The sequence below is a fragment of the Vipera berus genome (assembly GCF_964194415.1).
Source record: "Vipera berus genome assembly, chromosome: 5".
NCBI lineage: Eukaryota > Metazoa > Chordata > Lepidosauria > Squamata > Viperidae > Vipera > Vipera berus.
In genome coordinates, this window is record NC_138207.1 from 49,889,972 (window position 1) to 49,917,436 (window position 27,465).

The 27,465-nt window shown below is 36.7% G+C and overlaps 1 protein-coding gene across 1 annotated transcript in view; it reads right to left on the reverse strand.

Moving 5' to 3' along the window:
- The window catches only part of COL17A1 (collagen type XVII alpha 1 chain), a 67,385-nt gene extending 47,497 nt beyond the window's left edge, over positions 1-19,888 (reverse strand). Inside the window, exons 1-14 of the mRNA XM_081330132.1 lie at positions 19,782-19,888; positions 14,377-14,438; positions 13,551-13,595; positions 12,846-12,944; positions 10,136-10,267; positions 9,641-9,688; positions 8,991-9,026; positions 7,703-7,750; positions 7,089-7,232; positions 5,658-5,813; positions 4,245-4,316; positions 3,563-3,634; positions 2,824-2,901; positions 113-277 (exon numbers count right to left, since the gene is read on the reverse strand). Coding sequence (XP_081186258.1) covers positions 113-277; positions 2,824-2,901; positions 3,563-3,634; positions 4,245-4,316; positions 5,658-5,813; positions 7,089-7,232; positions 7,703-7,750; positions 8,991-9,026; positions 9,641-9,688; positions 10,136-10,267; positions 12,846-12,944; positions 13,551-13,595; positions 14,377-14,431 — 1,150 coding nt within the window. The 5' untranslated portion in view covers positions 14,432-14,438; positions 19,782-19,888. The remainder of the gene's footprint in view (positions 1-112; positions 278-2,823; positions 2,902-3,562; positions 3,635-4,244; positions 4,317-5,657; positions 5,814-7,088; positions 7,233-7,702; positions 7,751-8,990; positions 9,027-9,640; positions 9,689-10,135; positions 10,268-12,845; positions 12,945-13,550; positions 13,596-14,376; positions 14,439-19,781) is intronic.
- Positions 19,889-27,465: the final 7,577 nt, after the last annotated feature.

A 27,465-nucleotide genomic window follows, 5' to 3' on the forward strand; every position in this document is an offset into this window, starting at 1 on the left:
GCCAGATGATATAAAACAAGGTTGGGGGAAAACAGATCCTATATAAGTAGCATGTAGTTTCTGAACAGACATCAAATCAATACGTGGCCCCCAAAATGGGTAGAAAACTGACCTCCACTGAGGCCAGTGCCTGATGCGCTAAAAACTTTCCCGCTGTCCTTGGACATGATCAACAGTTCCATCTCTTTCTTGGGAGTTACATTATCTTTTTCTATGAGCAGAAATTTGCAGTCTTTGCGTAGGATGTCATCACTCTGAGAGTTTGCAGAGGTGGCAGCTGAGTGTCAGAAAAGACAGAAGAAAACAAACATATACAGATTGGATATTGCAGCTATCCTACTTTGATGAAACCGCTTGAAAAGACTGATTGATAATGTGTCATCAAGTTGGTGTGGACTCTTAGTGATCTCATAGATTTTCTCCAGAATAATTTAATTTAAAATATCAACTTGGATACAGATGTTACTCTGGAGCTTTAAGCAATTTTGTTGCAATAAAATCACATTTTATAAAGCCTTCTGGAGAAAACTTAGTAATCAAAGTAGTAAAACTGCCGATGACACTTAGCTCAGTTTTTTGCAATGCTTGCATGGCCAGTAGGAAACGAACAAAAACTGTAACATATAACGGAAGTAAACTTAACAAACTTAAAATCCCATAAAATATTTCCCACAAAGCGCAGAAAAAATAAGAATCTATCCTTATTCATAATCTTGTTCCCAAACACTGTAGCCTTGGTGCCAATCAAGAGCATGGACATCACATGACTGCCTATCTCTATATTAAACGCACAGGAACATAGTTGAAAAAAAAGCACGAAAAGGAGATGGAAACCCAGATTTAAAAGATGAAAAAGAAACACATATGTATCTATGTATGTGTGCATATTGCAAATTTCAGGCAACATAATTCAAAATATCTAAGCAGATATGGTATGGCATTCTTTAAGAAAATCTTTTATCAACAATAGTGATAAGGCAGTGAATGTCACAAGTTAGATACATCTTCTGTAGTAAAAGTATTGCAGATCTTGGTTCTTTGCTTAAGAGATCCTTTAATATTGATAGGTGAAGTCATTTCCCTTTGTAATGCAGATCTGAGAAATCTATCAGAACAGAAACTAGCTTTCTGCTTGATTTATGCAGCAAGAGAGCATAGAAAGCTTCTCTGAAAACTGTCCAACATAGAATTTATAGACTTGCCATTAGGCAGTATGGTATCAATCAAAGAAACTCTGCTGCAAAATAAAGTAACTTTTTCAATGTTTTGCTTTTATTTCCTTTTTCTAAAGGCAGCAGCTTCCTCTAGTGGACATCTCATTGAAAGTGTCTCCTGGTAAGTTTATTTTGTTGGTAACATACGCCTTGATAGGTCAGACCAAAGCCTATCCTAATCTTGCATTTTGTTTCTCACATTGGCCCAACAGTGACCAGAAAGAGGTAAAGACATACCTTTTCTTCTACTGTTCCCTCCCCCCCACCCCTCCAAGGTATTTGCAGAGTAGCTACCCAAACTCTGAGAGATGTTGAATCTTCAGGCTTTATATCCAACTAATCCTCCAGTCCCACGTTAAAGCCATCCTATTACGTGGATGTCCCCATGTCTTGTGGAGTAAATTCCCTATGTTAAATATGTGAATTTCTCCACTAAATAGGTGATCTCAAAAAGAGGTAGGGATAACCCTGCACTGTGAGTTGTTGTAATGAAAGCATTAAGTTCTGAAATAACACCAAGGGGGGAAAAAACATGGTTGATAAATTTCTGTGGCTGTACTTATTCAAATTATAAATCAAATCGAAATACTGTAGATTATTTTAAGGTTTAACATTTAATGTAAACCTATATAAAGCAGAGATAGCTTAAGAAATGTACAGTATCAGAAGGTAGGTTTTCCAGCAGGTATCCCATTTGGGCTTCTCTAGATTCTGCACTAGCCAAACCATATCAGTGATAAATTTAGAGTCAGTCCTCTCCCCCAGTTACTGTTTAAGAGGAATCAGAACCTTCATAAGGGGCGGGGGGAGCTATTATGATATTCTTACTTTACTATGAAGGCTGGAAAATTTGTTAGTATCATGTACTGGTTTGTACCTACAACAATACAGTGAAGCAGAAACCAAATACATTCCCTTACACTTTCTTCTATGCTCCTTTTCTTCAGATCAAACATAGGCCAACCCTAAATTTGACCAAAATCCTCCCTTTCCCACCATGCCTTGTTGGCCTCTGCTGCCCTATTCCATATTTGGATGAAGTGTTGTCTAAAGCAGCAACTTTTCTAACATCAGAAAGTCTGAAGATTTAAATGTAGAGAAAAAAATTGTTTTTGAAATAGACCAAGATGTACATTTTATCAAAACCCACAAGTAGCAGCATTGCAGAGAAAAATCTCTGCAAAAAAAAATCTCCTGGGAAAGTCTATGGTGATTCTCAATCACCAGGTCATGGTTGTCCCAAAGATGTTTTTCCAGAAGTCAATTGGACTTTCTTGGGTTGTTTTTTTTTTCTTTGAAAAAATTTGTCTACTCATCCAAGAAGCTCCTTCAGTTCTTCTTCAGTTCAGAACTGAAGAAAATAGTTGGATGAGAAGCGAAACAGCAAAATAAACCAAGAAAGGCCAGTTGCTTTTTGGCAAAGTACCTTTGGGACATCCAGGAAAAGGAAACTGGCAGGGCGCTGATTTGCTGGATAGCAGGCAGGGCAGTAAGGCAGAAGCACAAGTCCTTCTCCCCTTCGTATACTCAACAGGTAGCACAGAAAGAGGCATTGCTCAGTTCTGCAGAGTCTTCTTGGCTGTTTCACGTGAAAGAGGGGGAGACTCACCAGTTGTAGATGATGTGGATACACCTGTACTAGTCACACCAGAGCTTTGCACTGCATTTTTCTTTGTTCCATATGCTGCTGAAAAAGAAAAGGAATGGGGAATAAAGACAAAATTCTAGATTTCCAGAAGTCCAAGGAAACTATCTAACTATGTATTTCCCCAGCTTTTGGACATGGGCTGGGATGTATATACTTTTACTGCTGCGGGACAGGGCTGGGAACTCTTAGGTGAGTTAATATTTATGATGTAACCACGTGTCTTTTGTTTATCACTGAAAATTCAGTGTGGGGATTGAAATGATAGTTTATCACTGAATTTCAATGCTGTGGTCTATAGAGGCTTTGGAGACCACAAATGTAGCCGTTTATTCACTAGGTTTGAAGGTTTCGCATGGAAGATTGCCCCAGTCACAACTGCAAGGATTTAATCTGTTTTGCTTTAATATTCAGAATGTATTATTTATCTCTGATCGATGTCCCCATACCCAAGTATTCTTTATCCAGTTACAAGTGATTTACTGAGATAAAGAATAATTTAGGACAACACTGAAATTAGTGGATATGCAAGCTAGCAAAACAATAGATTTATCTGAGATACATTATGGAGCTCCACACAAGTTACAGTATTTCGAAATAAGCAATAAGAAATAATTTTCCAATATTCTTCCATTGTTTCTAAAGCAAATGACTGCTAGCCAAAATGCTTTGAATTCCAGGTATTTTTATCAAGTGTTGTTACCTGTGGAAGCTGTGGTTGTAGCACTGGTGACCCCAAGAGTGTTTGGAGCCAGGTTGTTTTGAACACCATATACTGCAAAGAAAATAACTGAGGGTCAGATAAAAGCATATTTAATATATATATATATATATATATATATATATATATAGCCCAAGTGAGTAACATTTTGTATGGATGGTATGGAATTAATCATGTACAAATAATGGAATTGTAGCTGGTTAGCAGGCTTACTCACTGTCCTTTTTCCCCTCATGCTGGAACCAACTTTTATCATAAGGAAATATCCTGAAAATTATCTTTGAAATTCCAAGATTACAGATGGAAAAAAATTGCTTTCTTAGTGCTATGCCAACATTTCTGGCAGTGATAATTCATACAATCATTGGAGTAAGATTAATGGAGAATATATATTAGTTATTTAATAGCTGACCTTTGTTTTTGTTTACATTTGTTTTGTTTACATTTTTATCATGATTTTTTCATAGGTTATTAAATGTATAAATATATATACCAAATATGAACATCTACATTTACCGAGGCATTAATTTAAAGTAAGCAAGGAAAACGTATTTGGATATGCCTCCTCTCTTGTGCCATTAACACAGAACATATGATTACAGAGCAATAACAGATGCTCGAATGTTTCCTTTTTCTGAAACAGGGAAGAATGGAGAAAACAAACCTGTAGAAGAATTGCTTAGACCACCATTTAGAGTGGATGAAGTTGGGGCCAAGTTGTTTGGAACTCCAAACACTGCAAGAGAAAGTAACAGAAATAAAAAGTGTTGAAAACGTAGGCATGAGCCAACCACAACCCAAAGCTCTGGTACTGGTGGTTGAATAGCTACAAGAAAAAATGGCTGTGTTACACCTCAGATGTGTGACAGTCATACATCTTATCCACTAGTACTAGATTTATTGGGTCTCCATTAAAAAACACACAGCCCCTAAAGGTGGCCTGGAAAACATTTGATAAGAAGATTCTCATCAGGTCTATCTTTCCCGAGTACAGTTCCTTTTCTTTAAATCACAGCCTTTTTTACACACATCTACAATTAGCCTCCCTTACGTTCCAAATTCCTGACTGCTCTATTTTGATCAAAATAATGAGCAGCTAATTAATCAAAGCTTTCAAACAGCATCCATGAAATTCAAGATAGGCTCTCGTTATACTATTCTGATAGTTTGTTAATTAAAGGGACTTGGAAGACACCCATTCTGCTGATTCATACTAGACAGGAAGAAATTATTAGAGATAGCTGATCAAGTAAAAACTGGCCCTATAATATGAAAGGCTTTACAGGTGGTAACCAGCATCTTTAATTTCATGCAAAAGTCAACTGGCAACTTGTGCAGCATGTGGTATAAAGGTATCATATTGCAACTCATGACACCACATTCTGGACAAGTTCTGCTTTTTGAGTTGCCTTCAAGCCTCATGTGGATATTTTTCAATAGTCCATTTGTTAGGTTATTAGGGTGGAGGTGACCATCCAGAGGGCCTCCCTACCAGATAGTAGAACAGATAACAGATAGCAGAATGAAACAATCTATCCATGGAGATTCTCAGCCATCCAGGTCATGGTTGTCCAAAAGGTGCTTTTTCAAAAGATAACTGGACTTTGTTTTTCCTTGAAGATGTTTTGCTTCTCATCCAAGAAGCTTCTTCAGTTCTGACTGGAGAAGTCAGAACTTCAGTCAGAACTGAAGAAGCTTCTTGGATAAGAAGCAAAATATCTTCAAGGAGAAACAAAGTCCAATTGCCTTTTGAAAAAGCAACTTTGGGAATGAATCAATTTGCAATCCCTTTTGGCCATAGCTGCTCTCTGTTCCTTGAGCAGAAGTTGTGAATCCCAAAAGACCCCAGATTACACACCAGTCTTGAATGGGGAAGTACAAGCCCATCCAAGTCTAGTAATGAAATGTTACCAGGATGAGGGGGGAAAATACCCACAGCCATTTGGTCTTATTAAGATTGAGCTTGACTCTGTTTCTTGTCATCCAGACACACAACATTTCTAAATACCAGGACAGGCCATTAATGGCCTCATTTGGCAGCCCAGCATTGCAGAGACTTTTATAAATGAATGCATACCTGACCCAGTAGATTGGGCTGCAGTGTTGATCAAAGATGAACTTTGGGTCATGTTGTTATGGTAGCCGCCAAGAGATGACCCTGCAGGCAGGGTGGAGGACCACATGTATGATGGGAGGGCAGCATTCAAGATTGTTGTGTCATAAGTCCCTGAAACTGAAGGAAAATCAAAGAACATTATCCCAGATTGGATTTTAATAGTATATAATAATAAGAGGATTTTTTTATATTCCTTTCAGCAGATAGGATAACAAGTTTGCATTATTGTGCATAGTTTTCTAGTGCCTATATTGCAGAACTAGTGTGGGTTCTGAAGATGAGGGTATGGCTGCCATTCAAAAGCATTTAGTTTAACCACCTCCTCAGAAATCCAGGCAAGGAAGTAAAATCTCTGTGTGAGGAATTTTTAATCATTACTACTTAATTTGAGGCAGGTTGCTATATGTTCCATCTTCTAGCAAACATTCTCTTCACTCATCAGACACCACTAGGATATGGGTTAGGTTTCCCTTCCTCTATGAACAGAACTGGCTTGTGTCACCATTTGGCAGAGAAACAGTTATTTCAGGTACTGATGCTGAGAATCAATAGTAAGATGTTAAGCAGCATGGCTGTATGTACTTGTGAAATAACTTACCTCCCTCAGGTTTTAGGGAAGGATTCTCTATATTTAAGTTACTATACTAATTAGCTTCTGTACAAAGAACGTGAGTAAACACCATTATGTCATTTGCGTTAGTAGCAGAATGCCTTGATCCTTACTCTGATCACTGAAGATATTTGTAATGGCTTGTAAATGAGATATAGGTAGGGGTATGCTTAGCCTAAAGAACAGAAGATTAAAGCGGGGGCATAAGAGTAGTCTTCCAATACTTAAAGAATTTTGTTGTTGTTGTTGTTGTTAGTTGCGAAGTCGTGTCCGACCCATCGCAACCCCATGGACAACGTTCCTCCAGATCTTCCTGTCCTCTACCATCTTCTGGAGTCAGGCAGTAATCCATGAAGGGGACTTAAAGAATAGGCACACAAAAAAACCCTATGGATTTAAACTCCATAGCTCCAAATGGTAGAACAAAAGAATGGAAGCTTTACAGAGGGAGATCCAATCTTCAAATAAGAAGAAATTGCCTGATGGTGAGAACTATTAAGCAGCAAGAAAGCCTACTTTTCAGTATCATGGGTGCTCCATGCCTGGAGGTTTTCAAGCAAAATTTAGATAACCAAGAGAGTACTTTTGCTGGATGGGGGGAGGGGGAGGTAGATCTAGAAGGCTTCCAACATTCCTTCCAATATTATTATTCTATTATTCTTCAATGATCTAAAGAATATATTTGTAGCGTCTTCCATATTGTTTTAATAGAAACCTGTGGCTTCCCCATCAATTCAAGCTTCTCAATGGACTTTTACTTCATCATATTCAGCACAAAGTACCTGACTGGGAGCTTTCTGTCACCATTTTGGTTTCAACAACAGCTTTCTTTGGAATAGGGAGTGTGCCTGAATGGGAACGAGTAGGGCTAGCACTCGCCGATCGACTTCCCCGTAAGAGTCGCTTGACATCATCCAATTCTGTCCCTGAAGGAGAAAAAAGATACTGGGAACTTAACCACATCAATTGTATTCAGATATAAACTGCACCCGAAAGTACAATGAATTGCTTACTCAAATCAACTAATCTCAACACTAAGTGCAAGGTTTTATATTTTGGTCAGTAGATGGATCTGAAACCAATGATACAGGCTTTGATGGATGTCTGAATTTGAACATTAAGTGGGAAAGAACTTGATTCTGTGTTAACTGCCTTTTTCAATACTAGTATTTCTTTCTTATCATGATCATGCCATCTATAATTCAGTAGCCATTATAATTATTCTTGCTACCTATTTCAATTTCCCATTTCTGAGCAACTGGTTACTCTGATGATATGACATACTGAGCGGGGATTGTAGTTGAAGAAAAAGATTACTGATGACAATTGTGAATTGTTTACCAAAAACTCTACCTTTGTTCAAATTAGGAATATAGACAACAGCTATAGCACTTACACCTGGTTGATGGAGAAGCACTCTGCAACCGCACTCGGATTTCACTCTCTGTGTAAGACAAACAGAAACAAAAGGCTCATTTTAAAGTAGGAGATGTATTGGTTATTTGATATCCTAAAGCTGCAGTATTTAGTGTTGAATTTTAAGATATTCCACAAAGCTATAGATGAACATGATCTAATTCATTATATTTAGTTGTATCTGATTTCTTCCTTTTTAATTTCCTCTTGCTACTTGTCTATTCCTTGTAATTGCTGGTTGCCATACTCTAAAGATTCAAAAGTCAACATCCGTCTTCCAGTTCTTTTATCAGTGATCAGATCCGCCAGTTCACCTGATTTTTGAACAGGGTGCTTGCAGGAAAAAATAGAGTCTTATACCCGGAAAAATACGGTAATAAGTGAACTATATTTAGGCAAAGTAATCAAAAGCAAAAAGCAATGCTGCAACAATAAACACAGTACACTCAAACTAGGGAGGAAAAACTGAACACTCACAGATAAATTTCCTATGAATGCCAAGTTGGACATTTCAGTGTCTTTCAATTTTCTTTTTTTTGTAATATGTGCTATTAAATTTTTTGAAAAACATAAAAAACAAAACCTAATACAGAGTCAAAAGATAAAAAGAAAATAGAAAGAAAAGCTTTATAATTTCCTTGGCAGCAAATACAATTACAAAAATACCTCTTATTTTAAAGTTTACTTTTTCTATAAGTCATAAGTATATTTTTTGTTTCATATAAAAAGTTTATAAGAGACTCCTGGTCTGCCAAAAATGTAAATGTTGTCTTTTCTTTAATCAAGAATTAATCAATTGAGCTATCTTTGAAAATTCTATCATCTTTACTATGTTGTGGGTAATGTTGAACTTTTCTGCTTTTGAGAATATGATAATCATACTACAGTTGTCATATATAAAAACAAGTTCCATAACTTTTTCTAGCTATCTGTAATCCCAAAAGAAAAGCCTCTGGTTTCAATTGTACATTAGTTTTTAAAATATTCTGAATTAGTGCATGTATGCAGATCCAAACTTTTTTTTAGCTTTTTTACACATCCACCATACATGATAAAATGTCTCTTTATAGTGTTCATATTTCCAGCATAAATTCTAGAGAATTTCTCTGTGAAAAATCCCAACAGAGTTTCTTTAAATTTTCTTGAACAGCAACTTGCAATTCCAAATATCAATTTATCTTTTTCAAATGGAATAAATATTTAAGAATAGTTTGGGACAAGGCAAAGGGTTTGTGGCCCAGTATCATTATATATATAGGAGATCTCACCTCGTGTTTGGCTTCGTCCTCTGGTAGCAGAAGAACCTGGGGGGAAAAAATCACTCTTTGAAATTTAATTTTAGAGTAGCTCTCTAAAAACTAACAGCAACATTGCTCAGTTTATATTGAAATACATATGCAAAATAACCAATATATAGTCTATTTAGATTCTCTGTGAAGGTCTTCAGCATCTTGCCTTAAAAAAAACAATAGCCAGCTAACATATCCATATTTGGTTTAAAATAGAGATATTTGTAGGCATTATTTTATTGAGTTACAAAGAAATATAGGATTGTTGACACTTTTGGACTTTTTCTTCATTTGTTATTAATAGCTTTTATATTTGCCTTTATGGCTGAATATATATGGTACAATGAATTGATGGTCAGGTTCCTCCAACTTTAGGCAAGAAAACAACTTGCCATAAATGTAGTGAATTTCATAAATTATTTTTTCTAAATAAAAACCATAAAAAGGTGTACATATTCATTCCTTTGCTGCCCCGATGGAATTTAAAAGTATAGTTCAATAGCATACTTTTGGAAGAACTTATTACAAAGAGAATACAGTTCTATCATTAGAAGAAATGTAGGCAAATCTGAATCACTTTCTTAATTCATTTCAGATACTAAGGTCATTCTCAAAAATGGAAAAAGTACCAAAATCTTTGCGTGGAAACTCTGGCGAGGAATTTGCACTGGAGCTTCCTGAAAAAGAAAAATGTAAATTAAAAGAAATTTGAAAACATTATTATGTAGTTTAGTCCACATACTGAATTTCCATCATATTACAATATGTAATAAAGCACCCAGAGCTTTATTTTGAAACTTAAACAGTGCTTGAAGAACAACACATGCAGAAGATGTATTAATTAGTCTGCAAAATAAGTGAGTGTACTGCTTCAATGAAGCAGAGATGAATTAATATCATCATTGGAATATTATGCTAGAAAACTGTATCTTAAGGAAAGCGCCTGCAAAGATCATGAATGGAACTGTTCTACTGAACAACAGATCGATCCAAAATTCACTAAAAAGAGCAAGCCATACAGTATCTGGTTCTTAAGGAAAATTGGGATTATCAGTTAAAATTGTCCTAATCCTGTTTCTTTGAAATTCTTTAAAATCATTTAACCCTGCTTCTTTTTAGGATACCTTCATATGCTGGATGGTGGGTAGCATAGGTTTTTCGTTCAAAAGTGGAGCCAGGTGATTTGGTAAGAGTGGAAGAAGGAGAGGTGGCTTGCTTGTAGGAGGAAGAGGAGGTATTCATTCTAGCATTCCCACCTATAGATGAAACAAAACCTCCTCAGATTCACATTTGGTGGACTGAATTGTGTGGGAGATGATGTCTTTTCAGTTAACTGGCCTGTTGTTTGTCTTCTCTAGATAGCCGCAATGACATGAATTTGATCTCTCTAATTCTAGAAAGATTACCCTACAAACAAAATACCTCTGGAGTGACTGGTCTGTGAAACAGACGATTTAAAAGTTGTTCAGCAGATACTAAATGTTAGTTCTCTTCTGTATTAAATATAGCAAACAAAATATAAGCAAAATGCATTGATAAAAATGTTCAACAACATGTATAGTTTATTTTTAAGTAATGAGAATTTTTCTTAAGCCCCTTTAATCCCAGTGAATTCCTTCAGGGAAAAATAAATTTATATGTGAGCCAGAGTAATAAAGATTTACGCTTCATTGGAATTTATGTCTGAGGTAACAGATGCTGGGTGTTATTTGCTATCTATATAACAATACAGTGTATAACATTTATATATCAGATATTATATATTAACACACATACTTTTACTTTGATATATAGTATATACTGCAGTTGAATAAAACTTTTAACATACTCCTCAAAAGGACCAAGTAGCATCTGCTTATTCTGAACAATGTCCTAATATCAGTTTTTCCTGAGGTCATTCTGATTATTTATTTATTTAATTAAATTTCTATACTGCCCTATTCCCGAAGGAATCTTATATTCCAGTCATCTTATATTCCAAATTTATTTATTTATTTATTTATTATCAAAATCAAATAACAGTTAAAAAACACATGAAGCAAACACAGCAGCCAGGGCTAAAAACAAACATACCAATGAAACATGGTACAATACACGATAGGACCACACAAATATATTATGCCCAACCTAGGAACATTCTATAACTTTATACTTTTAAATGCTATCAGAGGTCTCTATGGGTTCATTTAAAACATTGTTTCTAAAAGTATAGTCCAAGGCCCTGAAGTGTCCCCAAGATCCTCTTATTGTTTGTAAAATGAAAATTATTTGTCAGACATTAAAGATATTTGCAAAAATTTTAAATAATATCACTCTTATCATTATTTATTTGTTAAAAATATGTTTTTGTGAAAAGTACTGTATTTTATTTATGTTAATATCTAATGGCTTTATTTTTTCACAATATAGTAAATAAATATTTTATGAATGTGCCAATTTTAATTTTGAATATGGCAAATATTGATAAATATAGCCTCTATAGATAAAAGCTTTGTTGTCCTCCATAAATTTCAAAAGTGTGAAGGCATTTTCAGAGTAAAAAGCTTAAGAAAGACTGATCTAAAGTTATTAAGGCATTTCACAAGCATTTTAGCTCAATAATTTTGTTAGTTTTTGACACATTCTAAGTTTTAAAATGCTATTTTTAAAAAGGCGGGAACTGTGGCTACTTTGAAGCATAAAGAAGAAACTGGAAAATAATTCCATTAACACAATTTTAACCATTATTCCAGCTTATCCAATGTTTTATATACTTGAATAATTATTGTGGATTCTTACTGGTGGAAACTTCAATTTTGTTTGCACTTTCTAACAGACACTTTGATATTTATCAGCTAATCATGCAGTGGTGGGATTCAGCTAGTTCGCACCACTTCGGCAGAACCGGTAGCTAATTTTTTGTTGCCCAGGCCCAGAATGGACTTCTGGAAGCAGCATCCACACAGAGAACCAGCTGTTCACATATTTGAATCCCACCACTGTAATCATACAGATTTAATGAATAATGGGCGTACACTATTTCAGCATAAGGATTAGAGACATAATTAAACACAAAGCATAATTGAAATAATTTATTAACATGTGGCTTGTCAAAATCCTTGGATCCTGTTTTTTTTGTCCAATCTCCATACCAAAGAATGACTGAGATCTATCAAGATAAGAATAATAGGAAGCTGCAGCTGGTGTAAAATACAACAGTAACCCTGCCAGGATAGAATGAATGAAATACACTGCCTTAGTTGCCAATAGATTCCCCTGGCCCAATGTCATTACTTTTAAAGCTCTAAATGTCATTGCTCTGGGATCCATCCGGTAATGCCTTGCCAGAACTAAAGCTGCTTACTAAGTCTAGTAACAGAGAGGGCCCATTCAAAGTTGCCTCATTGCATATGGGATTCTATGTGGGTGGGATGGTCAGTAGGCCTTCTCTCTAATAGCTACTACCCTGTGGATGCTTTCTCCCTAAAAGCACATGCAGCCCTCCACTTTGCTGCAGGTCTAGGAGGAGATTAAACCGGTCTATTTCAATGAATATTTGGCATAGTTGGCTTACTGTAGGCTGATCTCCTACTAATGAATGGTAGCATTTCCTGTGAAAATAAATTTCAGCATCCCAATTAATAAATGCCACCCAATATCTATAAGTTGTATCTTTATACTTTTGTGATAATCACTCTTTAGTAAAGAATCAAAAGAGTGTCTCATTTTTCCCATTTCTGTCATTTTCTAGCAGTTAGCATTTCTGCTAACCCATCCATTCTCTGGCCTTTTTATTTCCATGTATGACTTTCACTTAAATTCTTCTTATTTGCTGTCAGATTGAAAACCACTTACTGGCTGTCATATAATTGCTGCCATGTCCATATGTCCTCCTTTCCATGCTGCTCCCTCCACTGTAAGCTGTTGATTTGAGCCCACTGCTACCAGCTCCTTCTATCAGAGAAAACACAAAACTTTGTGAATCAGAAAAGGCAGGAGATTCAGCACTGAAATGTATGAGTTTATTCTTTCCCGATTAACTATATTTTCAATGGAGTTTTGCAATTAGAATATCTTGCAGTTTTAAATTATTTTATTTTTTATTATTTTAATCCCATTTGTATCCCGCCCTTCTCCGAAGACTCAGGGCGGCTTACAAGCTTAGCAGTTGCCTTCATTCTATGTATCCAATTTGAATGAAATATTCTTATTTAAGTAATGCATATTTCCTGCTGTCTTTCAATCAATCACCTTCCTATTAGAGTTCATAATAAAAACATTGAAAATTACATTCATAGGAGAGACTTGAAATTTGAGCAAAAAATGGAAATGTGTACTATGAACAGTTTGTACAATCAAATATTATATTACTGAGTAATACTAACAATTATTCAGTTTAGGAAAAAAACACATGTTTCCACAAACAATTGAAATAGCATCCATGTTCGAAGTCATTGTTACCATTAGGAATGTATATTTTTTTCATTTATTTATTCTACTTACATACCACTGAATCAAAACCAGCTATGCCAGTTTAGAAACTTTACTGCAATCACTTACTTGGAGGGAGAGATGTCAATCTGGTGGTAACTGTTTCCGTAATAACTGAAAAGAAATTTAAAAAGACAAGAAGAAAATAAAATAAAAACCTAAGGGGCATAAGATACCAGGAACCTAGTGTACCAATTCTGCTGAGATAACTAGTATTATTGTCAGACTGAAATTAGGAGAATAAATGTACTGCTTTCGAAATGATTTTGAACATTTCTGATGGATTCACAAATAACATTTTGGTAATTTAGAAAAAAACTGAAAACTCTTCTCTATTCTTAAGAAAACATAACAAAATAATAAATGTTTAAAGCTACCAAACACTGATTTATTAAACAGGCAAAATAGTGAGATTTCTTTAATTACCTACTCCACTCTAGGTAGTTCCTTTAACCTGCAGAAGGGGGCAGGAAAGGGCAATAGATATACTGTACTTCTAAAGTACAAGGTTACTGACGTCCAACTTTAAATTTTCTAAGAATACCTATTGAATGCAGAGGTGAGAAAAATGCTGATGCTAAATATTAGCACTTTGTTTTGAAGAACTGTAGAACAATCTTTAAAAAAAAGAAAATAGGTCCTGGAACCTAAAAGTTATTTGAGGATATGGTGATGCCTATATGCTCCATACTATCTCTATTATAATATTTTGAACAGCCTCTTGTCAGAGATATGTTTGGGCTACAACTCTCAGAATTCTCAACCAGAAACTTGGCGTAATTAATTACACCATGTGCATATTAATATTAATATATGGGAGAAAGTGAGTATGCTTTTACCCAAGATTGAAAGTGAAAGATAATGTAAGGGTCCTGATATTTCTAAAAATACTTACGTCTCTCTGTAACTTCAGTTCCATCCCGTTTGTTCTTCTTTGTTATGGAATCCATATCATTGCTATTTACATGTGAAGAAAGAAAGTAAAAATTAACACACATCCAACTGTTCATTTGCAAGTACAAGCAAAGCCCCTTTGTGGTAAGTGAAGGAAATTCACATGTTTCCATAATTACTAACCACTTCATAGGGACTTTTTAAATCAGAACACATGATGTATCATGAAATAAGATGCAACTTTGTAATGTTTTTTGGGGGGGAGGGAATTAATATAAGCTTATTTCCTATGAAATATTCACTATAAATGTTCAGAGAAGTTGTGGTTCCTTTCTATTGAAACACTTCGCAATAGCTTTCTTAAGATAACTTGTCCAGAAAGCTTCAGTTTTCAAAACTCTAAACTGGTAATTATTCCAGGGAAGTTCCAAGGCTAGGATTTTTGGAGAGTTAGCAAGACTGACTGCGTTCAAATGAACCATAATCTGTAAAAGATGAAAAAGACTTTGTTACAGTCCAGCGTGTTCCCAAGTTTGGCAATGTTTAGACGTGTGGATTTCAACTCACAATTCTCAGCAGTGGCCAAACTACTGAGGAATTCTGAAAGTTAAAGTCCATACAACCAGAAGTTGTTAAGTTGGCAAATGCTACGACAGGGCCATCTAGTGATAATTTATGAATATTTAGCCAACTTTTTTCTTTATTCACAGAAAATCATAGCATGAAAAGTTTGAATTAATTTTTGTATAATGCATGATAAACAGATTGGATAATCATGAGTTTGCATTGGTATAAGGTGATCAAAACCACAAATGTCTAATAATCTGTAAGATTAATAATAATAATAATAATAATAATAATAATAATAATAATAATAATAATAATAATAAAGTTGGAAGGGACCTTGGAGGTCATCTAGTCCAACCCCCTGCTCAGGCAGGAAACCTTATACCATTTCAGGCAAATGGCTGTCCAGTCTCTTCTTAAAAACCTCCAGTGTTGGAGCATTCACCACCTCTGGAGGCAGGTTGTTCCACTGGTTAATAGGTCCTGGAGGCAGGTTGTTCCACTGGTTAATAGGCAGGTTGTTCCACTGGTTAATAGGTCCTGGAACCTAAAAGTTATTTGAGGATATGGTGATGCCTATATGCTCCATACTATCTCTATTATAATATTTTGAACAGGAAGTTTCTCCTTAGTTCTAGGTTGCTTCTCTCCTTGACTAGTTTCCATCCGTTGCTTCTTGTCCTGCTTTCAGGTGCTTTGGAGAATAGCTTGACTCCCTCTTCTTTGTGGCAGCCCCTGAGATATTGGAACACTGCTATCATGTCACCCCTCACCCTTCTCTTCATTAAACTACACATACCCAATTCCAGCAACCGTTCCCTATATGTTTTAGCCTCCAGCCCCCTAATCATCTTTGTTGCTCTTCTCTGTACCCTTTCTAGAGTCTCGACATCTTTTTTACATCGTGGTGACCAAAACTGGATGCAGTATTCCAGGTGTGGCCTTACCAAAACATTGTAAAGTGGTATTAGTACTTCACGTGATCTTGATTCTATCCCTCATGAACAATTTGCCTGTTACGAAAACAGACAAATATTTAACGAATTACTTTTTAAGCTCAGAAAAAGAGAGCAAACTGGTGGGTGAGACAGAGTTAATCATCACTTCAGGAGTTCTATGCGGCTTTTATGTACTTACCTGAAGATGAATTCTATGTCTTTGTAGGGTTTTAGTTACTTTTTTTATATCTCAAGAGGCTCTTAAGACAAATCCCTCCAAATCATCTAAATCCATTCACAGTTCAAGCTAGCTAATGGCTTGGCTTTTGTTCCTCCAAATAAAAGATGCCTGAAGCACCTAAAGCAAACCCACACCTTGTTCATCTTTGAGTCATATTCAAACTCATACTATGAGTTCACCCCAGACAAGCACTGACAGTGAAGGAAGATGCTTGAAAGATGCACACGAAATGTTAAAACCCTGGAGGGGGGATATTGTGAGCTCTGAACTACATCCCTACCACACTATTGTCGATTGTCTTTTTAAGCCTCTTCTTTATAAGCATTTCTTTGCTTCAATTGGCTTTCAGGACTCTATTGAACAGTGGTTAGAGCAGCTTGCCTCAACTTGGTCTCTAACAATATTTATATAACAACATGTATAATTTCCAGCTTCCAGTTCCAGAGAGCAGCAAATTAAGGAGGAAGTAATAACATTTTTTTATATATACACATACTACCTTTGATCTTAGTCAAAAGGCTAAGAACCTTGTCTTGGTAGTATTGCAGTGCAAATTCTGCTTAACACATTAAACATTAATACTCTAGGCCAGGGGTAGGCAACCTTGGCTCTTTTATGACTTGTGGACTTCAACTCCCAGAATTCCTGAGCCAGCATAGGGGAACTATGGCCCCTTCATGACTGGTGGACTTCAACTCCCAGAATTCCTGAGCCAGCATGGCTCAGCTTGGAAACTCCCTTTCTCCTCAGCATGGCTGGCTCAGGAATTCTGGGAGTTGAAGTCCACAAGTCATAAAAGAGCCAAGGTTGCCTACCTCTGCTCTAGGCTATTCACATATACAGTACTCATCTAAGGAACCTCACAAGACAAATGTGGATAATAAGGATCACAAATCTATAATTTCCTGGCTCTTCTGAAAAGGTCGATTGAAATATGTTAGAATTAGATCTTAACAATAAAATAAATTAAGGATCATTATTCTCCAATTTGTTTGAAAATGATGTTCTCTGCTCTAAAAATGGTAAGTATATATCTACTAATTATTGCTTTTTGGCCATGGGGAAAATGATAGTCTTGTCTAAATAATGTATAATAAACTGTATTTTGGCTGCCAAGTAACTCCCTTATTATTCCTTGGTGTAAAGGTATTATTTATACATATTATACATATATATCATATTTGCATAGCTGCCCACCTGACATGAAAGAGACTCTGGGCATAGTACAGAGTGGAAGAGGAGGAGAAGGAGGAGGAGGAATTGACTATTAGTTTTTTACTATAACTTAATGTATGGCATATCACCTAAGTGACTCTTCAGCATTGCTGATATCATTGATCAATTTTTTCTTCATAACTAAGCACTTTCCACTTTTAATGCATTTAGTTAAAATGAATATGAATTTGAAAAGATTTGGGGAGTCTTGCTTCTTCTGGGGAGTAGAAGGTATTAAATCCTTAGAAACTGGGTTTTGAGCATAGCTATCTAGATAGAATAAACCCTAGCTTTTAAGACATTAATTACTATTAATGTCTTAATTAATTATCTTGAGAAGATAATTTTTGCAAAACAAAATATATTAATTATCTTGAGAAGATAATTGTTGCAAAACAACCTCAAGTCTGTTAGACAGGGCCCAGTCTTTCAAATATAACAAGGTTTATGTCCCATCCTTTAAATATGACCATCTACTTAAATGTATCAGGATTAATAATATTAAATTAGCTGTGTTCCATGTATACCTAAATAGGAAATTAACATTTTGTGAAAGTTCAAATTAAGTTATAGTACAAACAACAGACCAGGAGGCTGGATCCATTCTGTTGATATGTACACAGTGTTGGTTTAATATACAAAATATATACTTCTAATATGTGAAACCTAGCAGATAAACTAATGTACTTATTTGTGCCTAACAATATAAGTGATAACACTTAACAATCTTACTAATTTCCATTTTATCATGTGATTTCTATCAACCCACTTTTTCAGCAACAAGGCAATATTGCTAAAATTCTTCCCTAACTCTCACCTTTAAAGACCAGGGCTTAATGTCCTTTTATTTTAAATTTACCCTAAATGCTCTTTCACCCTCCAATTCTTATACTTCAGTAAGTCCTGCTGAAATTTTAAACTAGCACTATAATTTTTCCCTTTTACTGAGCTGCATCTGTGGCTCTCAGACAGTACCTGTTGCTTAGTCTCATCTAGAGGACAATCACCCAGGCAAATAAGGTGTATGGAAAGAAACAATTCTTTGCTTCGTCAGTTCCATAATCAATAATGATCTCTTCTTATTTCCTCTTTGGTCATAACTAATGCATTAATTTAAAATTCACAGATTATCCTCTGCTCAACATATATGTTAAATCAGCCTCTCTTCACCTGGCATCCTCTAGATGGGTTGGGAAACTAGTTTCCTGTATTCTAAGCCAAAAGCCAAAAGCACATGATCTCTCATGGATTCTGTAGTCTCAAGACCTGCTATACCACTTTAAATCCGTTTTTTATTTGTTTTTGTTTTGCTTTTTTAAGCCTTCACAAAATTTTAACCTTATTCAGCAAAACCTTTTTGTATTTATCAGAACATATATAATTTATATTATTTTTGTATTTTTTGATGAAAAAAAGATCTAGTAAATGAAGGTGCATGATGAAGATCACAAGGATGCTACAAACAATACTTTGTTCATATCTTTTTTCACTACTTCAAGATTGGCTTGCTAGATACAAAAAGAAAGAATACATTGCTCCCGGGTAGTGAAAATTCAAGGTGCTGGTTCTTACTTATAAAGCCCTACAGGGCTTAGGTCCGGGATATTTGGACCGTCTGCTGCCAGGAACGACTTCCCATTGCCCTGTGTGCTCACACAGAGAGGGTCTCCTCAGGGTGCCCTCGGCCAGACAATGTCGGCTGGTGACCCCCAGTGGGAGGGCCTTCTCTGTCGGGGCGCCTGCCCTTTGGAATCAGCTCCCCCGAGAACTTCGGATGGCCACAGATCTCCAGTCCTTTTGTCGCGACTTAAAGACATACCTTTTCCAACTGGCCGACCTGGACTGACATTGGGGGTTTTAATTATGTTTTTAATTTTTACTGGCTTTTAGTGGGGCTTTGTAAAATTTAATTTCTTTTAATATTTGTATTTATTGTTTTTATTGTTGTTTTATTGTTGTTAGCCGCCCTGAGTCCTTCGGGAGATAGGGCGGCATATAAGTCCCATAATTAAATTAAATTAAATTAAATTAAATTAAAATAATGAACCTTGTTTACACAATCTCTTAGCTACAAAGGAATTTTGATAAATACACATCAGAAACTGATAAATATAAATATGAAGTGTTGCCATCCTTCCTTCCTTGAAATGCATCTCAGTCTTCCCCCCCTCCCCTGCATTCTAACGAGACACCTCTAACTGTGGCTAAAACATGATATGTTTTTTGCCCTGTAAAAAGCAAACACCTCTATGGCTAACACATGATATATTTTTTTTGCCCTGCAAAAAGCAAACCAGCCCAGCACATACTCTTTCCTCTGCATTAATAGATGCTAAACATTTTGGTTTTCAATGTCAGTCCCTGTTAGTTGGTGAAATCTTATTCCAAAGAATCAGAGGATAATAGAAAGTGGATCTTTTCTGATTCTTTGCTTATATTGCATACCTGGGTCCTGGTGGTAATTGTTACTGTTTGCTTCGTACCCAGTATTCCAGATGTTCCACAAGACCACAAGTGTAACAGCACTGCTTCAGTGGTAAGTTGTTCCTGAGTGATCCTCAAAGAATGCTGGATTGGTCTTGTATTTAATCTATTTTCCCCACCCTTCCAATGGGTAGGCTCTGTTTCCCAAAACGTTTGTCTTAAACAAGTCCTGACAACGGTGTATCACAGTTTCCTGCTTTACTCCACCCTATAAATTACCTAAAACAGCAGGAGAGAAAGAAGGCAAAAAAAAAACCTGCCTCCAGGAATCAAATTTATCTACAGGGAAGAAAAGCAGCAACTTAAATTCAAAAAGATGAGCCATTTCAAATATAAGGAGAATTATGTTGGATAGGACCAAATGTCTCCTTACTTCAGCACCATTTTCACTGGACTCACAGGAAACACACATCAGTAACACATGAATGCAAAATCAGTTGAATCGTGAGACATTGGGAATAGGTAAGGAGCTTTCATACAGATAGTGACCTGTGAAGCATCAAAGAAATTGTGTGGTAGAAAAGATAAAACAGAATGGCAGCAAATTGAAGGAGTGAACGGTGAAATGGCAGAAACATTTAACTTCATGTTTTTGCCTGGTAATTTAGTTGAACTTTTTGGGAATCTCATAATTCAGATATATTATATACACATAAGACAGAATATTTTTACTATGGGCTTTTCCATTGCCACACGTTTGAAAGATTGTTCCACGTCATCCCCATTTTCAGTTTGCCATTATCAGCAGAAGTGAGGAATTTACATTATGCTAGAAATATTATTCAGGCAATAAATTACTTCTGTTAATTATAGTGAGCTGCTAGTAAGAAAGAAGCTATATCAAATGATGCAAAGTTTGGGACAAATTCTCAAGATTATTAAAATTGCCTTCATATAGCTCAACAGCATTTTATTAGTTCTTGTGGAATCCTTACAGTATATAGGAAGCTAAGAATTACAAGATTGTTGAAGACTATCAATTCGTCTAGACCAGGGGTTGGACTGAAGTTTTTAGGATTTACCTTTTTTTAATTGCACTCTATGGCTACCAACCAGGAAGACAGAAAATATAGACCCTTAGAACTAGTAAATTTTGATACCGAGAATCTCTTTAAAGAACCAGAGTTGAATGGATCCCATTTTACATGCAAAAACCCATATTTAATGCCCCGTCTTTTTCATTTCATCACTATAAATTGAGCTAAAGTAGTTTTGTTTTGTCTTAAACATCAATGGTAACTTTAAGAGGGGCAAATTAGGCAATTGTCCAGGATCCCACATTTCAGCATCTGATCAATTTTGTACAATTTTAATAAATAAAAAAGGAGATTTATGGTGAAGAGTTTACTGGAGCCTTTCCATATACAAAAGGCAGCCATCTGTGCCAATATATTTCTATGACTGAATTTGACATAATCTATTTTCAGTAGGTAAACCCTCTGTCATTTTAGTAAATTACAGCTATGTTATCTTATCAATTTATTGATACCAAATTAAAATACTGTATATGAAGGCAAAATGAAGTTTTAATCATGAAAAAATACAAATAGCAATGGGGATGTAGTGGCGCAGTGACTTAATGATGCAGGAAATGCTGGCCAAAAATTATCTGCACTCTGGCGGTTCGAGCCCAGCGAGACAGGGTGAACTCCTGCTGCCTGTTCCCCAGCTCCTGCAAAAGCATACAATATTGCAAGTATATAAATGGGTACCACTTCCATGGGAATAATCTATCTGCATTCATGTATGCGGACAGCAGAAACCAGTGCTGGACCTGGCCGACACAAGACAATACAATATGCGGTGTGGCAAGGTGAGACTGGCAGAGAAGCCCAGAAGAGCCAGCAACCCAAGTGCCACTAGTCAGCTAGTGTAAGCTAGTTCAGCCCCTGTGGTGCACCAAGGATAGGCACGCAAGCACCAAACAGAATGAACTAGCAATCTAGGCTGATAGGACTGCATTGTGTCTAGCATTTGTAGATTTTCTTGACATTGCGTGCCATATGCTAAATAAATAAATAAAGAATACAATTTGACTTTTTGTTATTTGCTTTCATTTTATGATAATGGTAATTTTACGGAACATTGGTTGAGACATGTTAGAATCAGGTTTCTTAGAGGTGATAAGCTGCCATGGGTGATCCCCCAATGACACTCTTACCCGGTCCCCCCCAAATTTTAAGACCAATGCAATGATTCCAAATAATTACCTCACTATTGCAAGTCTAAAGAACTAAAATGAGATCTAGATTAATTTTTGTGCATATTATATATCTAAGCTGATTGATACTATATGCTACATAGAGAAGGTATTTCAATCTACAAGACAGGAATCAACCAATTTATTTCATATTTGTCAGGATATACATGGAGTCAAAAACTTTGATTTTAAAAAATGCAGGTAACTGAATGAGGACTTTAGTGTTAGAAGCAGGACATAGAGTGAAACAAATATTAGCAATCTCTAAAATTGCACTTTTCATATGACTGTTATTTCCATATTGCTATTAGTTTCCTTCTCTTTAATAATCAGAAGTTATAGGAAGTAACTATGGAGAAACTGCTCTCATGTGCTGTAAGATGTGAGCCAAGAGCCAGCAATCCTCAGGCCAAACTGGCAATTATACAAGTCAGTATTTCTTAACTCTAGAAATTTAAAGATCTATGGTCTTCAGTTCCCAAAATTCCTTAGCCAGCACAATCAAAGACCACTCAAATTCAAGGCCACCAAATATCACACAAAAAGTTTGCTGATTTATGAGATGGGCAGAAAGAAGAAACAAATGTCCGAACCATCTTTATTATAAAAAGCACTTAGCGCTTCACACCAGGAATTGTTGATCAACTCATCTAGCTGAATTACAACAAAATCTGTTTACTTATTCCAGAGGAAAATATTAGTTTTCTAGTATGGGTCTCAATCCTTCTAATAACCATTCTTAGTTACAGAATTATATAAATACTGCAACAAAAAGGGGGGATTTATTTATTTATTTAAACTGCCTCTCTGTGTACTTCGTGAAGACTGGTGAGTAAGAAACCAGATAGGTGTTTCTTGACAATTGCTTAGTATGCTATTTTATGAATCACTCTGCTTACAGTATTTCATTTTAAACCACCAGTCATATTCTCACTCGCCCCGCCCCCCCAGGGAAGAGATGCCTTAAATGGAACAATAAAATATTGTTGAGAATTGATGATTCAGGATTCAAGAAATGGTAGCACCCATCTTTTGGAACCAGAAAGGTATTCCAAAAACAACGTGTACTAACTATTTATCCAGCTTCCTCTTAAAAAAAAAAGCTCATGAACTCAAAAACTGAGTTGCAATTACAGTATGTATTTATTGTAATATATATAACATTAGGTTTTTCTTGTATGTATATTGATTCATTTTGATTTTTCCTCAATTTTCTCATTTAACACCACTGCTTCATGAGTGGCATTGATTGCCCCTTTCTTCTGGGTGTGATTTAAGGTACTGGTTGCAATCTACAAAGCCCATTACAGCACAGAGCCTGGTTACCTGAGGACTGCCTCTTCTCTATAACATCTGCATGAGTGATTCAATCCTGCAGGATCAATGTGCTCCAGGTATCTTCAATAATGTCATTTCACAGGACCCAAGAAGTGTGCCTGCCGTCTGGAATGAGCTCCCCCCCCCAAGATTGTGATGGTCCACTCTGTTGCTGTTTAGAAGAGCAGTGAAGGGCTTTGTCTTTTTATTGATTTTATTGGATTTTTCTTTGTGGTTTAATGATACTTATTATTACATATATTGTTTTATATTCTGGTTATTATTTTTTCTCATGTATATATTATGGTAATAAAAGACTAATATTTAAATTGATTCAGATTTACCTACAAAAAAGAAAAAAAAGTAGTTGTTCTCTTTCCTTCCCTAGGCCACCAATTCTATTTTGCAACTGTTTTCATCTATATAAAATTCTTTCTGTGGGACAACTTATGTGTCACATTTATATAGCAATATCCCATAAGACTATATTTAAAAGAAAATAAGCTTTGTCCCATCTTCATGGACTACTGCCTTGTCGTGGCGAAGGGGCTTGCATAATTCAATGAAGCCATGAGCTATGCCATGCAGGGCCACCCAAGATGGACAGGTCATAGCAGAGAGATCTGACAAAACGTGATACACTGGAGAAGGAAATGGCAACCCACTCCAGTATCTTTGCCATGAAAACCCTATGGACAGTACCAAAAGGCAATACGATATGACGCTAGAAGATGAGCCCCTCAGGTCGGAAGGCATCCAATATGCTACTGGGGAAGAGCAGAGGGCTAGTACTAGTAGCGCCAGAAAGAATGAAGCGACTGGGCCAAAGCCGAAAGGACACTCAGCTGTGGATGTGTCTGGTGGTGAAAGGAAAGTCCGATGCTGTAAAGATTTTTTCTCCATAGGAACCTGGAATGTAAGATCCATGAATCACGGAAAGCTGGACGTGGTCAAACAAGAGATGACAAAACTGAACATCGACATCGACAGCGAACTAAAATGGACAGGAATGGGTCAATTTAATTCAGATGACCATCAGGTATACTACTGCGGGCAAGAATCCCTCAAAAGAAATGGAGTAGCCTTCATAGTCAATAAGAGTAGGAAAAGCAATACTGGGATACAATCCTCAAAATGACAGAATGATCTCAGTTCGAATCCAAGGCAAACCATTCAATATCACAGTAGTCCACGTCTATGCCCCAACCACCAATGCTGAAGAGGATGAAATTGACCGGTTCTATGAAGCCCTACAGCACCTTATAGAACTAACATCAAAAAATGATGTCCTTATCATCGTGGGGGATTGGAATGCTAAAGTAGGAAGCCAAAAGATAACTGGAATAACAGGCAAGTTTGGCCTTGGAGTACAAAATGAAGCAGGGCACAGGCTGATAGAATTTTGTCAAGAGAATACGATGGTCATAGCAAACACACTTTTCCAACAACCCAAGAGATGGCTCTACACATGGACATCACCAGACGGTCAACACACAAATCAGATTGACTATATGCTCTGCAGCCAAAGATGGAGAAGCTCTATACAGTCAGTAAAAACAAGACCAGGAGCTGACTGTGGCTCAGACCATGAGCTTCTCATTGCAAAGTTTAGGCTTAAACTGAAGAAAGTAGGGAAAAGCACTAGGCCACTCAGGTATGAATTAAATCATATCCCTGTTGAATATACAGTAGAGGTGACAAATAGATTTAAGGAATTAGATCTGATAGACAGAGTGCCTGAAGAACTATGGACAAAGGTTCGCAACATTGTACAAGAGGTAGCAACCAAAACCATCCCAAAGAAAAAGAAATGCAAGAAAGCAAAATGGTTGTCTGAGGAAGCTTTGCAAATAGCTGAGGAAAGGAGGGAAGCGAAAGGCAAGGGAAAAAAAAGAAAGATACGCCCAATTGAATGCAGAATTCCAGAGAATAGCTAGAAGAAATAAGAATGCCTTCTTAAATGAACAGTGCAAAGAAATAGAAGAAAACAATAGAATAGGGAGGACCAGAGATCTTTTCAAGAAAATTGGAGAGAACGTTTAATGCAAAAATGGGCATGATAAAGGACCAAAACGGCAGGGACCTAACAGAGGCAGAAGAGATTAAGAAGAGGTGGCAAAATTACACAGAAGAACTATACAAGAATGAGCTTAATGTCCCTGATAATCACAATGAGGTGGTCACTGACCTCGAGCCAGACATCCTAGAATGTGAAGTGAAGTGGGCCTTAGAAAAGCTGAGCAACAACAAAGCTAGTGGAGGTGTCAGTATTCCAGCTGAGCTATTCAAAATCTTAAAAGACGATGCAGTGCTACACTCAATTTGCCAGCAAATTTGGAAAACTCAACAGTGGCCACAGGATTGGAAAAGATCAGTTTACATTCCAATTCCAAAGAAAGGCAGTGCCAAAGAATGTTCAAACTATCGCACCATTACACTCATTTCTCATGCTAGTAAAGTTATGCTTAAAATCCTACAAGCTAGACTCCAGCAGTATGTGGATCGAGAACTACCAGACGTACAGGCAGGATTTCGAAGAGGCAGAGGAACTAAAGATCAAATTGCCAACATACGCTGGATCATGGAGAAAGCTAGAGAGTTCCAGAAAAACATCTACTTCTGCTTCATTGACTATGCTAAAGCCTTTGATTGTGTGGATCATAACAAACTGTGGCAAGTTCTTAAAGAGATGGGAGTACCAGACCATCTTATTTGTCTCTTGAAAAACCTATATGTGGGCCAAGAAGCAACAGTGAGAACTGGACATGGAACCACTGATTGGTTCAAAATTGGGAAAGGAGTCCGGCAAGGCTGTATACTGTCGCCCTGCCTATTTAACTTATATGCAGAGCACATCATGAGAAAGGCAGGGCTAGATGAATCAAAAGTTTGAATTAAGATTGCCAGAAGAAATATCAACAACCTAAGATATGCAGATGATACCACTCTAATGGCAGAAAGTGAAGAGGAACTAAAGAGCCTCTTGTTGTGGGTGAAGGAGAGTGCAAAACCTGGGTTGAAACTTAACATTAAAAAAAAACAAGATCATGGCATCCGGCCCTCTCAATTCCTGGCAAATAGATGGGGAAGAAATGGAGGTAGTGACAGATTTTATTTTCCTGGGCTCCAAGATCACTGCAGATGGGGACTGTAGCCAAGAAATTAAAAGACGCTTGCTCCTCGGGAGGAAAGCCATGGTAAATCTAGACAGCACACTAAAAAGCAGAGACATCACCCTGTCAACAAAAGTGCGTATAGTCAAGGCTATGGTCTTCCCAGTTGCAATGTATGGCAGTGAAAGTTGGACCATAAGAAAGGCTGAGCGCCAAAGAATTGAGGCCTTTGAACTATGGTGCTGGAGAAGACTCCTGCAAGTCCCTTGGACTGCAAGGCGATCAAACCGGTCAGTCCTAGAGGAGATCAACCCTGACTGCTATTTAGAAGGCCAGATCCTAAAGCTAAAACTCAAATATTTTGGCCACCTAATGAGAAGGAAGGACTCACTGGAGAAGAGCCTAATGCTGGGAAAGATTGAGGGCAAGAGAAGAAGGGGACGACAGAGAATGAGGTGGCTGGATGGAGTCACTGAAGCAGTAGGCGTGAGCTTAAATGGACTCCAGAAAATGGTAGAGGACAGGAAGGCCTGGAAGAACGTTGTCCATAGGGTCGCGATGGGTCAGACACGACTTCGCAGCTAACAACAACAAAAAGCTTTGTCCAGCCACTCATTTCAATCATGAAAACTATCCTTTTCCACCTATATTGGCACAAAGGGAGGTTAGTTTCCCTGAACTAGGGAGAAACAATTTTGCAAAGCAAAATTCTGAGGAAAAGATTTCATCTTTCCTGACTTCCAACTGTAGCCTGCATCAAAGATCAGCACACTTATTTTAATGTAAACAAAGCAACAACAAAACATAAGGTCAGTTGCACACTGCATGTTTAATGTAACACTAAATATAACTCTTCATTTATTAAACTAACATGTATAAAACTAATATAGCCCCAAGATGCAGTGAAAATGCCTTGTAAAGTTTTGTCTAATTGTTCACACAAAATATGTAAAAGTACTTCCTTCTCTACTCCTTGCCATTTTCACTCTGCCTGAAAGACACCTGTGATTCTCCC